The sequence below is a fragment of the Trachymyrmex septentrionalis genome, unplaced genomic scaffold, assembly GCF_001594115.1.
Source record: "Trachymyrmex septentrionalis isolate Tsep2-gDNA-1 unplaced genomic scaffold, Tsep1.0 scaffold11, whole genome shotgun sequence".
NCBI classification, from domain to species: Eukaryota; Metazoa; Arthropoda; class Insecta; order Hymenoptera; family Formicidae; genus Trachymyrmex; species Trachymyrmex septentrionalis.
The window spans coordinates 114746-130822 of NW_017304228.1; the positions used below are offsets into that span (position 1 = coordinate 114746).

A 16077-nucleotide genomic window follows, 5' to 3' on the forward strand; every position below is an offset into this window, starting at 1 on the left:
CGATTCATCGCGCGGAACACACTAGCGGACAGAGAAGCACAACGGACTTGTGCACGTACGTACGGAGAAACGGTATGTCTCGAAACACCGAAGATATGTACACAAAAACGAAATCTTACCTTGCGCGTCGTCTCCCGTCTATCTCCGAAGTCCCGCAAGAAATTGGAATTGTAAAGTCGATCGAGAGGAGAACTCGTTTCTTCGAAACTAAATCGTCTCTAAATCTCTGCTTTTCCTCCAGTTCTCTTCAAAATTTTATCCGAAATACGTGTCTTGATTCTGAACAAAAACTTAATTTTCTGATGAAAAAAAGTCTTTCCTTGAAATAAACACGATGTTGAAAAAGTAAATGCCAATTGATTGGGGACAAGATTAAAACTTTTTCACGATTTTGAAAAGTAAATCCTCGTCCTATTTCTTTTTGATATAATTGTCCTGCAGCTTAATTAATTGTACAATTGTATTCACTCTCGATCCTTCGTTCCACGTCGTTGGGAGGCGACGCGCGCTTAAATCCTAGATAATTTATACAAATTGCGTGTAAATTAATAATCAAAGGGTTTACTCGAGGTAAGACGTATGTAAGTATTGTAGTAAGCTTAGATATACGATTATAATATGTTAGACTAGACTTCTTTTTTTTCTTCTTTTTGGGAAAGACTAAAGTTAGGCAAAAGATGACATTTTTGTTTTTTTCTTTTTTCTTCATTAAAGTTCTTTTCTATGGATTCTCTCTCTCTCTCTCTCTCTCTCTCTCTCTCTCTCTCATACTCTTTTCTTATTCATTATTCTTTCAGGCACGCTTCGCTCTTTCTCTTACTTTATCTCGCTTTTCTCGCTTTTCTCTCTTTCTTTCTCATTCTCACTCGTATTTTTCATTCATCCTGCTCCGACGACACACCTCATTCTCATCTCGCATTCGTTTCCCATTCGCGGACTAGCAATAAATTTTTGAACTTATATTAGCCGTTAGAACGCTCTCTTGGAAAACACAAGTTTCGCCTTATACTAATAATGGTAATGGTCTCTTCAGCTTTCTTTCTGCATTCCCCTCTTTCTTTCTATCCTCGCCACAGCTAATGCTCTCTCGACCCGTTTCTATCCCCAACCGCCTTCTTCGCCTGCGATCTCGTCAACGACGGTACTATACAACTAGAATAATAAATATTGCCGCAATATTATTTGCTACATTCGTCCCAAATAGTCAACAAGTCTGACTCTCGGAGTATCGCGGTTTTTGGTCTCCTCGTTTACATCACACCGACCAGATTTTCTTTTCGACGATCTCCATCGTGTGTACTTTGTATGGAAATATGTAACTTTCGAGCATCAATTTTTAAGGAGACCAACTTATTTCTTATAGACACCTTATAACTGTCCCAGCGCGTTCGCGTGTAAAATTTTTTTGTAAAATTGAAACTTAGAAAGGTAAAAGAATAAAAACTCACCTAAAAAAAAAAGGGGGTGTCAATGTGTGCAATTACAAAAGAATATTAATTCCGATACAAATTTTGAAACAAAATTATAAGGAAGTCTAAAAAAAAGTCTAAAAAATTAACTTCAATCTTAACTTATTTTTTGTCTCTCTTTTTACGAATTTAATTTTGGATAAACTCGAAAAATCTATTAAATACTTCTTAAAATCTTTATAAGCACATTGAACTCTTGATAATTATTAACAGCTCATTACGTGTTGAAAGAAGGCTGCACTTCGTGCAACCCTCCAAGTTTGAGCTCAAAACTGCCGCAATCTCCGAGGAGTCTAATTTCACCGGTAATCGCCCGATACTAGTCGCACGCGCGCGCGCAAACGTGTTACCAGATGTATGTAGTAGTAATAATATCTCTCTTCCCATTTCTATTCGTGTGTTAAGTATACATTAATATCCGTTCTCGGTACCGCGCGCGGTGCTCCTCAATCGTCCCAGGTGGGGAAGCTATCCTGATCGATGAACAGGTTCTTGCCCGTCGTCGTTGACGCGGTTTGGTCGATGCGGCGGCCACTTCCCACCGCCCCCGTTTGCCTCTGTTGATGGCCGCCAATGCCGATATGCTGCTGCTGGTTCGGCGTGCCGCCGAAATTCGTGCTGCCAAACACCGGCTGGCCAAACGCGTCCAGCTGTTGGCTCTCGTAAATGCTGTGGTCTGGCGAATACTGCTTCTGCTGTTGCCGCTGATGGTGCTCGGTCACGGTCAACTCGATGTTGCCGGCCGTACCGCCGACGACGACGTCGTCAACATTCTCCGACGCGTTCGCCTCCTCCAGACTACTGTTCTTGATACCGTACTGGAAGTACATGATGAAACCTGATGGCAGATACAAGAAGCAGTGTTTCGATTGATCGTGAGATTCGCAGGAAGGAATTAGAAAAGTTAAAGAGTTATCGTTTCACTTAAAAATCAAATAGAATCGGATGAAAATAGGTATAATCTCCGTTCACATAGTTTATGTACAAAATTTTAGAAATATAAATTTGTACCGAGAGTCATCCAGACTGTGAATCTGACCAAGGTGAGGATGCTGAGCTTGAAGATGAGATAAATGTTAACGGTAACGGCGATCGCGGGAACGAAGGGTAAGCCTGGAGTCATGAACATTACGCTGCTCCTGACAACAAAAAGAGAAATACAGGGAATTAGCACTTATTGTTAGATTATTAAACCATTTCACGATTAGGCACGCTTCAGTTGGCAGATTTATGGGATTGCGATTTACAAATAACCTACCTATTTTGCGGCTTTCTACTGATGACAAGAAGTATACCAATTATGGCAAAGAGAAATAAGAATAGTAATATCGTTGTAAATGTTCCCATGTTACCTGAAAGAAAAAAGAGCTGAAATATATCAATTCTCAATAGATATATTTACAGCGATTCGTGAAATTAATCCACACAAATAATTAAAACAATTTTGTAGAATTATTTAGATATGTATTATGTTTTAGAAATATATCCTTCTAATGTTATACGACATTAGCTAAACATTTATTACATGTGCACATCTTTTTCCTCTCCTTTTACGTCAAAATATTTTACGGAACATTTGATTAATTTTACAAATATTTATTAATATATTAAAAATGGTATAAAGTTCTCACCCATCCCACAGACGATAATCAAGTCAAAAATAAGGATCAAGACGTATAAGATCCCAACGAGCTTCATAACGTAACGTCCTGACGCCTCTGTCGCAGGACCTCTGTCCACCCACGGGAATATAGCAGGACAAAGGTACTGCGCCGCCTACGAAATGTCACCATTCATTAGCATCATAATAATCGCAGTGTCGGAAATGTTTTATGTGAATGGAACCTGATGAAGTAAACGTACACTTAAATATCAAAGGAACAACGGTAATCTCATCCTTTGAGTTAAATAATTTTGTTATTATTAACTTCCATATATCAAAATGTAAATTAATTCATTTCTGTAGTTTCAAAGTAAACATCGTCTATATTAATATGCATTTAATAAATAATAAACGAAATTTGAGTCAAGAATACATCTTCTTGAGTTAAACTAAATTGTCAACTCTCTATTGTTTTAATCAAATTAACGACATATTGGATAGTAGCTATTCTCTAAATTTCTTGGAGTGAAATTTCACTCCAAAAGTGTTAAAATATTGTCACTATTGAAAAAGAGTGAAAAATTTGCATTTTTGGATAAGGATGGCGGATTTTTACTCTTTTTTTAGAGAAAAATTCATTCGAAGAAAGAAAATCTCATTCCTTTTTTGAAGTGAATTTCACTCAAAAGTGTGAAATCTTACAAAAAAAAAAAAATTTGCCACTCTTATTCAAGAACACAAATTTTTCACTTTTGTTCAATATTAACAGTATTTTTTTTCAAGTAAGATTTTACTCTAAGAAATTAGATATCATTTGACATAAATTTTATCATTATTATTACTATTTTATTATCGTATTATTTATTATAACACTTTATATCTATGTGCAGAATATTATGTAGAATTCTAATACAGAATAAGATACTTGTACAAGGTAAATATAATAACAATCGGATAGAAGTTCATTATTTTCGAATGTCATACAATTAAGATGGTGAACTTAATTATTTCACCAAGCTATCGTTTTTCGATTACTGATCTCTACCTGCAATCGACGCTGTAGATAATTCAACGGTGGCCCTATGATTGGCGTGTTTCCGGGATACTGATGAGCGCTACCGCAACTCGAGGCAGCCGCAGCCGCATGCACGCTACCGTAGAATTTATTCTCCGTTCTGTCGCTGACGAGATACTGATCGTCCTTACCCAATCCCACCTCGTCCTCCTCACCGCCGTATGTGTCATCCGAATCTGGTGACGAGCTGTTGCACCTCCTCACCCGCCGCACCTGGAACAATGCGACGCTAATTTCAAAATTGCGCAATCTCGCTTCGATCCATTCCTGCATTCCGCTACGCGATTCATCCAATTTTGTTCGTCGATGGAGAAGAAATTCAATAAAAAGGAAAGAGAATCGAATTGCCGTTATCTTGAAAATTTTAATGGTAAAAGAGAGATACATCTTGCTCTTGCCCGACAAAAAAATTTTTTCAACTCCATTGAAAGATAAGGGAGAACATTTAGAAGGAAAGGAAGGCAGAAAATCTTTTAAGAAATCCCTTGAGAACGACGTCTAAGATGAATGTACTCTGGAAATGGTCTAATTCCAAGAAAATGTCGAGCGCGTGCAAAGAACTGCCGAAACGGAGCTATACGAAAACGAAAAACGGAAAGAAGTAACAGAAATCGAGGGGAGAAAATCTCGTTTTCTCGCTGAAACGAGAGGAGTTTCTTCAATTACACGGCGATGGAGGTAGACTATGCGATTTCGTTGTTTTTTCAAACGCAAACGCAAACACGTCTCACCGTGATACGCTGCCCGTTGTTGGTGGTCGTAAGCTCCGACTGGGACGTCTGTACCGAGTTCAATGCGGTTGTAAGCTGATCAGGCCTAAGCTCCTTGCCGTAAGTCACTTGGCCATTCCCCTGCGTTTCCTTCGTGGGCGATCGACAAGGCGTCCGCAAGCTCTGCGGCAGCAACTCGATCAAATTCGTCGAATGCGGCTGATATCGCAATATCAGCACGCATGTGGACACCAGAGTGTACGCCAGCAGGGTACCTAAATTAAATCGCGAACAAGAACATAAACGCGGTTCTTCCCAGTACTAATTGCTATTTCATTATAACTCAATTCATGTTTTAACATTCAACGAACGCAATATAGCAGAACACTTGAAAATTGAATTATAAACTATAAAAAGAAAAGATCGTACAAAAATAAAGAAAAGTATATAAATATATTTAAAAGTATATAATAAAAATTTAAAGAAACTTATATTTATTCAAAAGTTAACTGTTCAAAAATGAATATGAGATCAATATACAATAATTAGCCAAGTATATGCCGAAAAAAAATTTCTGGTTAAAAACGGACGATTAGAATTTTCTGGTTAAATTTATTAGAATTCCAGTTGAGACAATCAGAATTTTGATTAATAGAATATTTCTGATAAAATCTACTAGAAGTCTTATTTTTAACATAATAATTAGATCAATCAGAATTCTAGTTATCTCAAATAGAATTCTAACAGATTGAAACAGAAAATTTTGATTCATTCATTTTCCACCAGAATTACTATTTAATTCAATTAAATCATTTTTCTCAGTGTATAATTATAAAAATAAATTGTAAATCTGATGTGCAAGAAACATAAGCTTATTTGAATTCAACCAACGAAAATGAAAAGATCAAATCATACACGGAAAAAACAGTTTTGCTGAAATATTTAAAAATTTAACTAGAGAGATCTAAAAATTATTTTGTTTAGAGCAAATATTTATGTAGAAAAATTAAATTAAATAAATTGGTTGCTAGAATGTTAAAACTTGTTGCAGCATTGTCATCAACGTTTAAGTGTTCTACATAATTATTTTGGTGCTTCAACAAAATTATTTTCAAATCTATCTAGCTAAATTTTCAGCAAAATCGTTCTTTTGTACAAATTTTATTCCATACAATTTTGTGTTAATGATTTTTCAGAACTCCCTACTGGGATCGATAATAAATAAATATAACAAAAACGCTATATATTCATTCCATTCTAAATTAATCGGAAGTCGTTTTAAGTAACGTCTTACCGATCGACATCATTTCCACCAATACTTCCAGCTGGATCAACAGCGCAGCGATAGCTGCACACATGCCGGAAATTAAAGTCGCAATTGCGGGAGTGCCAGTCGCCGGCCAAACTTGGCTGAGGCTCCTGCGAAAATGAAACGAGCGCTTTACATTTAAATCTACGGTGTTAATTATTCTTAATAATTCCTCTCATCGCAGTTTCCGGTGTTATCCTGTGTCTTGATCATTACCGAAATATAAGGCCATCCTGAGCCATCGCGTAGACTATTCTAGGCATCGGAAACATACTGCCGAACATGGAGACCGTCAGGCCTGCCAGCGCACCGACTGCGACGATGTATTTGCACTTGTAGGCTCCGACTTGGCCGAACATTTCCACCAACGCCGAATCCTGATCAACCTGATCGTATGGAACTGAAACACGAGGTACTCGAATATATGTTGGAAACACTATAACGTACTTCCGCAAGACACTACCGTAAATTCGACTCTGCGAGTTTCCTCGGCAATCAATAGAAACAATTTCGTATGAAGCGTAATAATAATACATTTCATACAATAGCCAATAATGTCAAAGTTTCAACAACTCTCATTTGCTTTATGAATAAGTTTCGCAATAATTTTAGTTTCTATCGTTTCGGCAAACATTGTCACACAATGCAGAGTTGTAGTAAAATCGATCCCAATACGAGATGGAAGCAACTCTCGATTCGTCGATAGTGATTATCAAAAAGGCATATAGCCTGAAATGATCGATGAATTAAGAGGAATAGTCTGAAATTTTAACTCTTTGTTTCTACAACGCGTTCCAAATTTTGTTTCAAATTAAGAATATAATATGATTATAAATTGATCCATTTTTTTAAATGTGTAAAAATAATAAGTAAAAATGATAATTGAAAATAATAAGTGTAACAATAATAAAATGTAAAATATAATTTTCAACCAACGTGTGGAAAATTTTATGACTCTTTATTTAAAAACCTAGATTATTCATAAAATATATTTAGTAGAAAAGTAGAATTTTAAAAATGTGATTTCGTAAGTCTGTATAATTTTTGTTGTGATCTCACAAATAATATTATACATCAAATGTCATATTATTATTTATTTATAAATATAATAATAAAATATTGTTTATGTGTTTCATTAACAATTATTATAATAAAAAAAAATGTTTGTCTATTAAAATTTAATTACAATTAATATTGAATTTTTTTAAATGTCCCTCTTTCTTTTCATCATGAATTGGTTACATTAACGTAGCTGTTAAAGCTGCTCTGCGTTCATTGTGCCAATAGTTGTTCAAATTTCAGAAATGGATACAAAAACACAACGACAAAATCAAAAGAACAGGCACGTCGCTCTGCCGTGCCTGTTGCGAAAGATGAATAAAAGCGTATTTCCATTAATGAGGGCCAACAAACGATCGATTACCATTATTTAATGGTCTACTCACCAATCAGTGTCAAGACCATGCTGCTGGTGACGTAAGCGACGAGAATTATGATCAACGACGAGACTATGGCGAGGGGAATACTCCTCTTCGGATTTGTCGCCTCCTCGCCGGTGGTGGCTATTATGTCGAAGCCAATGAAGGCGTAGAAACACGTTGCCGCGCCGGTGAAAACCTGACAGGGAAGAGAGATTCGGTTTTTCAACGCGTCGGACTGCAGAATATATTGTCGCGACGGAGACCGATCGGACACCGAAATGCGATAAAATGGAACGAAAATAAGATATCTGACGGAAATATTCGAGATGGAAAATCGAATTCAAACAGAGCTGTGGCTCTTTAGGTAAATGTCATAGCGCTTTTATCGAACTACAAAATTTACCATAGAATTCACTTCATATTTAAGGAATATACGGTACTCACGTTGGCGTACCGTTTGATTCAGTAACTATGCCGATTATAAGGACGCGTATAAAGTAAATTAATTGGAAATCGATAAAAATGGTTGATTGTCCAATGTGAGTCACTTTGCAACTGTCATCGCAATCCCTACCTTCAGTTGGATTTACTGAAAGTGTCACGTCCTTTGAATGCAATATTAAAGCATTTACATATTTCACCTCTGCTCGACGTGCTTATGAATTTTTGATAAACTCTGAGAAAGTAAGATTAGGACGATGTTGCTTAAATAATCGGCGTACAGTCGGCCACACAGAAGAAATTACTTATTCATTCACGTTTTGGTGCAGTCGTGCATTTGTTTCAGAAAATAAATAAAAAGATCCGCAGAATCGCGATCGCACGCTACCACTAATGTTAAGGAGATGCTGAAGTAATAGTCGAACTCTAACGGAATTATCTATTTTACGTCTATTTATTTATGTTCAGAAATTTTCTCTTTTAAATCTAATCATCAGTCTCAATTTTTTCAATTTTTTACAGCAAAAAATTGGAAAAATTGCAAAACTTAAGTAGACCATATAATGTATCTTTAATTTATCTTATTTTATTCAGTTACCTTTTAAATACATAAATCAAACTGAATTAAATGTATAATATTTAATACATAATATTTTAAATATATAATTAAACTGAAAGTATCTATCCACATTTGAATAATATATAAGAATATTATAGGATCTTGAGTTTATAAGCACTGAAGCTCATACAAAAGAAATAAACAGAAAAATACAATTTATGCGTACGTATACGAGGTACATGTACGTTTAATACACTCAAATCATATTTTTCTATTTCTTTCTTTTATAAGCTTCAAAGTTATAAACTTGAGCGCTTATAATACCCTTATATATTATTTACGTATGGACAGATTCTTTTAGTTTGATTGGATCACTTATATTATGTGAAGAAGAATAACCTACGTGTGTGTGATAAAAGGAAACAATATATAATGTATAATTCAACAACTTTTTTTGGTTCTTCATACCACTTGGTTCTTCATACTGGTATGTAGTTTTGTATCTTTTCACATTTGGCGTATTTTCTTTTATTTTAAGAAAGAATTTTCACAAGTAAAGTGAAAAAAAAAATTAAAAAGTGCTTTTGTCGTTAATATAAATAATTCCAGCATCTCTTTAATTTTTCATGGCATATTTTTCCCACCTATTTTTCCAATGCTTTTCTCATTCTTTTTTGATTACTTATAATTCTTTTATTAAAGACTTAGGTATACATTTGCTTGTACTTTATGTTTCTTAATGTCCATTTCAATTAAAAAGAAATTTTTTTATAATATACAATCACATATTAATGTGTTTTCTTAGTGAGGTCTTTAAAAAAAAATTTTGATTATTCAAATATTTGTTACTTTCTCCTTATAGATCGATTTAATTATCTGAAAGAAAATAAAAAGATAAAACAAATGGGAGCGAGAGAAGTACAAGGGAAAAGATCGCCAGATAAAAATGCTAAAATTTACATTTTCATAAGTAGCATGGGAAATTGGGCAAGAGAGATTATGTGAAAGAGTTTCGAGTAAAGTTGACATGAAATTTCGTGAAACAGCGAGAGGTGGGCGTTATGTAATCGGTACACCCCCGGTTTCGCTACTACATGTTCTACATTTTCGTCGTTGCGCCCACGTGCGAACGTGTTGCACAAAAGCGCAGTTAAATCACGATTAAAGGTCGGCCGGCCCACCCGATTCATCGCAAATACACTATTCAAATATAATACTTCAGTAATATGAAATCCCAGAGTTTCAGCCACGAAATTCCATTAGTTGAAAGCAAAGAAATTGCACCACAATTGAGGCCGCGGCAACACGAACAATGCCAAACGTTTGCCTCAAAAGGCATATTATTGATACGCGAATTTTTTGCGGAAACAAAGAAATTAAAACGGACGAGACGTTACACTCAGATTTTTTTTCAAACTTTTGGAAACCGACGTCGCCGTTGTTCTTTTACGGAACTTGTGTTTCAAAGTTAATTATCTAGGCTCAAAGACGTTCTACTTCTAAGAAGGCATGGGAAAGGCATGGACGAAGAACTGGAGTTTTTAAATTGCTCACGGTGATACGTAAGACCGCGTAACTTTGCTGTAAAGGAATTCCGAGCGATGCCGAGTATTGAAAGACGTAGATCTCCATGTTGATGGAAATAAAGAAGCCACAAACAAAATTACTCTCACGCGATGTTCGTTCGAGTTTCTGAAAATTACTATCTCTACTCTAAAAATTACTCTGCGATTCGATACAGAGTCGCGTTTCGCGATTATTAATTATTTGAGAGGAAAATGTTTCACTTTCATAAAGGATAAGGAACGAAAGACGATGAGATTTTATAAGGCAATGTACGAACGATAAAACGTAGGACATTAAAGAAGAACACGAGAAAAGGCTCCTAAGGAAAGTCGTGAATCTTTCAGCGAGACAGCTGACCCTGTTGGCTCTTGCACACGTTATCCCTATATCCTTTATCGCAGAGCTTGACTATCTCTAAATATTGCTTTACGCTGGAGAATAATTCGTTTCATCCGCACTTTATAAAGAATTAAAAAAAGGGGAGGGGGGAGAAAGTTCGCATTGAGAGATAAAAGTTGTTGCAATTATCATAATGTAACTATAATTTAGTCGTTTATTTTTTGGGATAACTATATATTTATAAGCAGAAGAAATAATAACCTGCTCGTTATTGAAAACTGTAACATAAATTTTAATAATAAAAAAATCGTTAAAAGTGAGCTTATTAAACAGGATGTTAATAATAGTAGTTATACATTTGTTTTAACCATACAAACATAGTCAATTGTTCCATTCGCTAAATATTGGTCTTCATTCATGTGATAATTACGCATGCATGTGCGTTTGTATAATATTTGCTAATTGGTATACATTGGCCATGTCATTTGGAGTTGCATTAATAATAATCACATACACTGCTTGAAAGTCTTCAATATTCTTTTAACATATCTCTTTCGATTATTATTACCATATAAACAGCAAGTGAATTTAGGAAAATAATTATACTCACTATAATTGCGATTGCATTTATTAAATAAATATGTTTGTTTTATTTATTATTTATATATCTTAATATAAATAATTTTTATTATATTAATGTTCGAAATTATTACAGTAAAATGTTTTCATGATTGAGAAGATATATGTAATTATTATTACTAATATTATAGCAGAAATAATCATAAAAATGAAGCATCTAATTATTTTACCATGCAATTGTAGTTACAAATACCAAATACTTTTCTTTTAGTGCGAAAAAACAAACAAAGCGTGTTTTAATATTTCAAATGTTATAAACGTTATGAATATCATAATGTGAGCGTAATACAGAGATAAAAAACATTATCATCTTAATTTCAGTTATACACGCGGAAAGAATAATTTTGTTAAAATTTAGCTAGGTACAAATCTAATAATAATTATGTTAAATCATCAAAATAATTACATAGAAATCTAAAGCATGATGAGTAAGCTGCAAAAGGTTTTGATATTTTAGCAATTTAAGTGTCCTACATAATCATTTTGATGATCCAATAAAATTGTTTTCAAATCTGTATCTAGCTGAATTTTTAGGTACTTCAGCAAAACTATCCTTTCTGTGCACTGAAGACTAACCTCTGTACTCTCCAAGAATTATGCGATATATTTCTCAAGTCAGTTGCAAAGAGGAGTAGATTTTAGATAAAAGGGGAAACAATAATTTATAGTCGCCCATTGTCGAGAAATTAGTACCTTGTCAAAGTAAATTACGCTCCACTGAATGTTGAATCACCATAAGTAAGTAAATTAAAAAATGTTGTAACGGAGCACGTCGTTATGCGTTAAGACCGGCAATCTCATTCTTCTTGTCGACCACACTATCGTCCTTATCTCGACCCCGCAATTTCAGCGGACATAAACTATTTAGAACAGATCTCTCGTCGAAAAGAAGAAGCATTTGAATTAAATTTAAAGCATTTAAATTCTCTGTGCATTACAACGAAATTCCATCCTATATCTTCTACTCTTCGAAAACTGGAACCTAACGTAATTCTGGACGTGAAGATCATTCCAACAAATGCTTTTACTAGTATGCTTTTGTTGATTACGGCTATTATTCTATGTAAAACACAGAATATTCGTGGACAAATAAGAATGAATAATTTTAGAGAAACTTCACATTTTTCTTAAAAATATCGCGATGTCGAGATGCGGCTGGAAATGTATATTGCACCGGAAGGAAAGGAATAAATCTTCAGGGAGAGCAAGCACACCAGAAAGCCGGCACATCCTCGTATTACATTTCGTCTGATTGATTTATTCTCCGGTTTCGACGGGAATTGCGCCCGCAAATGGAGCGCTCAAAGATCGGTAGAACTACCGTAAACAATAAAGTGTATCCTGAACGAGGAGTGAGCAACGAAGGTGGAAATGAAAAAAATTACTAAATGTTCTAGAAATAGAACAGAAAGATTGATATAAAAAATTGTGGATGTTTTACTTGATTATTGCAAAGAATTAACCCTTAATACATATGATTGGGTCATATTCTCAGAGTTTTTCTTTCCTTAAAATACTAGAAGTGCTTAAAAATATCTAAATAATAGTTTACTTATAAAAATTTTGACATCTAAAAACAAGTTTTATGAATTGCCCCCGTTTCTGTGTATCCTCTGACGAGGATGTTTCGGAAATTCATCTTAGGATATGAAAGATCCATCGTGTGTATAGTAGAGTGTAACTAAAAAATGTGCCTTGTTGCAACTAAAAAATTTTTATTTTTTTATTTTTAATTAATTCTTATTTAAATTTCAAAGATTTCACGAACTAAAAAAAATTGATAATAAAATTATTTACATTGAATATATTATTAAAATAATTTACATTAAATAATATTTTAAAAATGTAATAAATTCAAAAATAAAATTCAAAAATATTCAAATCAATTCAAAAATGTTTCTTCTAATTAATTGTAACTTTTTGTAACGCAATATCAATTATAAAAATGCATTATTTAAAATGTAAATACAATAAACATTTAATTTATACCATTTATCCATTTATGCATTATAAAAAAATGTCAACTTCAAGTTATTCAATAACTAAACTTTTTGGTCAGTTGACACTAAAATTATTTTTTCGTTTGTAATTTGAAATATCAACTTTAAGATATTGAAACATTTTTGCTTAAAATTTTTGCACTTTTATATGAAAAAGTGAATTTTTCTCATTTTGTTGACTATAATTAGTCATAACATTTAGATAAAATTTTTTATAAATATATAACTTTAAAAATATTTTTTAATAATGTCAAAATATATATAAGAATTACTTAATAATTTTTATATATACTTTTATATATACTGTAAAAGTGATGAAAATTAACTCAGGACACAAAAAACACATCGCGTGTATTAAGGATTAACATTATACAATCAAGATGCATTGGAAAGAAATTTCTGAATTACAAGTAAAATTATTGACTCAATTATTTTAATACTTTTTGAAAGGTTATAAATGCTTATGTATAAGCTTTACATCTTTGATCCCATTCGACAATTTTTCATCTCTGATCCGGCGATATTAAATTATTATGTTCTATATAATGCGTGATGACTGATCTATTTACATATACACAGAAAAATACATACTGTATACAAGTAATAATTACTTGTGTCAAATATTTCAAAAATTTTTGTTTCCACCATAAGTTCATCACAAGCATCAAGTTTATTCAAAATATAATTCTAAATATTAATGGGTTTACTTCAATTAAGATTATTAAATTAATTAAAACAAATTCGATTTGCTTATTACATCAAGTCGCTTCTTCGATCGATGTTATAATATCTTTTAAAAAAAAAAAATAAATACTTGTTATGAATACACAATAATGAGTTTTTCTAAAATTTATAATAAGTATAGTTTAAAATTATTATCAAGAAAATATTCTTTGTTAAAAATAACTTTTACTTAAAAGAAAGAAACTAACTTGAGTAATCACTTTTCTTAATAGAATGACATTTTTCTATATGTATATAATGATATATCTTATGTTAAGTATATTCTGTATAATTATCTTATGTATTAAGAATTAAGTATCCATTTGCGGTGCATTGCATTATATTTTCCCGTATCAGATATTATATTTATAAAAATTGCGAGGATGTGCGTTTTGTCCGCAGGAAATATAATAACGTTCCCACTAACATCTCGGGACATCATATGTCAAAGGAACTTGGAATCTTTCTCGCGCTCGTTGCGGAATTATCATCATGTAGGTGGTGCACCCTCAAGGGAATTTTTTCATCTTTTCACATACTCGCAATACGTCTTTTCATATACAGGTTCTGTAACTTTGGTTACAGTCCATCGACGAAATTATGCCACGTTCCCAAGTGGAATTCAAATTGAGAATGTATGTGACACCCCGGATCAGATGTAATGGGCAAGTGGCAAGGGTTTACGGGCGAGATCGTAAAGAAACCGGAGTCGCTCCCGCTTGTACTAGACCACAGACTATGCCTACATCTTCGTGAAACCCAGCACCTTCCTCTGCGGAGCACCTCTAAAAGGATCTTTCTTCTTTGTTCTAGTTTGCGAAACGTCGACCGAATCCCTTTCCATCTCCGCGCTTTCCTCTTCGATCTTGTGCTAATATTTGGCAGACCGAAAGATAAATTGTCGCAGATGGGGCGGAGTTATGGACGGAGTTCACGCGTAAAATTTAATAGAAGGAAATTTAAAATTACTACTGGAATGATTTCTGATTTATTCGCCAGCATATACTCGCTATAAAAAACATCTGTACTCTCTCTTTGAGGCAATATATAAATTTCTCTTCTATCTCTCTCCACATATTAGTTTAACAACAATAATTCTGTAAGATAAATAAGATAAAGATTTGTTAAAAATTAACGATAAAAAAATTTAATACTGACTAATTTATTACCGAAAGACAGTAATTAATTTAATTACTTATATTTGGAGTATTAAAAATTAAAATTAATATTTTATTACTGTAAAACAGTAATAAAGTATTAAATAAGTAATTAATTACTATCTTTCAGTAATAAATTGATCGGTATTAGATTTCTGTAAGAGAAGAGAGATCAAACAGATGCACAACAATTGACGTTTTTAAAAATATTACTTTTGTCTTTTCTAATTTATTCTTTTTATATTTTCTTATATATTATGTTTTTTTACATTTCATTAAAGCAGTACGTGTGTCCTTTGTGAAGAAAGACACGCGCTATCTCGCAAAGAATTGCAAGTCATTAATTTTAGCGACGTTTCAGCGACCACATCGTCGGTAGTACGATCACGGTAGTAAGGTCGATCCGTCGTCGCGAGATTAAACGGCTGCAAGTCAGCCTGGCCTGTCGTGAACAGGATGCTCCGCGAACTGTGTGACACGTAGGCATCGCGATCTGTAAAAGTCAAAGGTACCGCTCCGGCACGTGCCAGCGCACCGACGTTGTAAACTCTATCGATACGGGAAAGACTCGTTCCACAAGTGAACGGACGTAAATAATTCTCTCGTTGAATTAAAACCAGTAATACATGCAGTAACAATATCAGTGGAAAAATGAAAGCAAGCGCAAGGTATGTAAAAGGTATATAAAAAAAATTCGCTGAAATCAGAAAAAGCCATTAAATAATTGGGTCGCTGTATACATTGAATATTTATACAGACGGGTGGGTACAAACCGAATTAAACGTATATTGATTCGGATAAATTTATCGAACAACTTTCTTTGCACTATGTTATAACTGCACCGATGTTATTCTACGTAAAGCATCGGAAATTCGGACAGGCGCGCGGGTATTCGAATTCGCATTGTTTCGCGTACGCGAGCCTCACATTTCCTCATTAGAACACTATCACTTTTCTTGATATCCTAAATTGACGGAAACGATCATTAATTATAATTCCCGCAGATACGACGCATAATAGCAATAAAACGCTACACGAAGCCACTCCATAAAACAAATGAATTTCT

General features: G+C 33.7%; 1 protein-coding gene across 1 annotated transcript in view; it reads right to left on the reverse strand.

Annotated features, from left to right (window-relative positions):
• Positions 1-1681: 1681 nt before the first annotated feature.
• LOC108749020 (cationic amino acid transporter 2) overlaps positions 1682-16077 on the reverse strand; it is a 99681-nt gene continuing 85285 nt past the window's right edge. Inside the window, exons 6-14 of the mRNA XM_018487513.1 lie at positions 7612-7783; positions 6383-6566; positions 6152-6276; positions 4879-5132; positions 4118-4360; positions 3101-3245; positions 2728-2821; positions 2481-2608; positions 1682-2307 (exon numbers count right to left, since the gene is read on the reverse strand). Of these exons, the coding sequence (XP_018343015.1) occupies positions 1916-2307; positions 2481-2608; positions 2728-2821; positions 3101-3245; positions 4118-4360; positions 4879-5132; positions 6152-6276; positions 6383-6566; positions 7612-7783 (1737 nt within the window). The 3' untranslated portion in view covers positions 1682-1915. The remainder of the gene's footprint in view (positions 2308-2480; positions 2609-2727; positions 2822-3100; positions 3246-4117; positions 4361-4878; positions 5133-6151; positions 6277-6382; positions 6567-7611; positions 7784-16077) is intronic.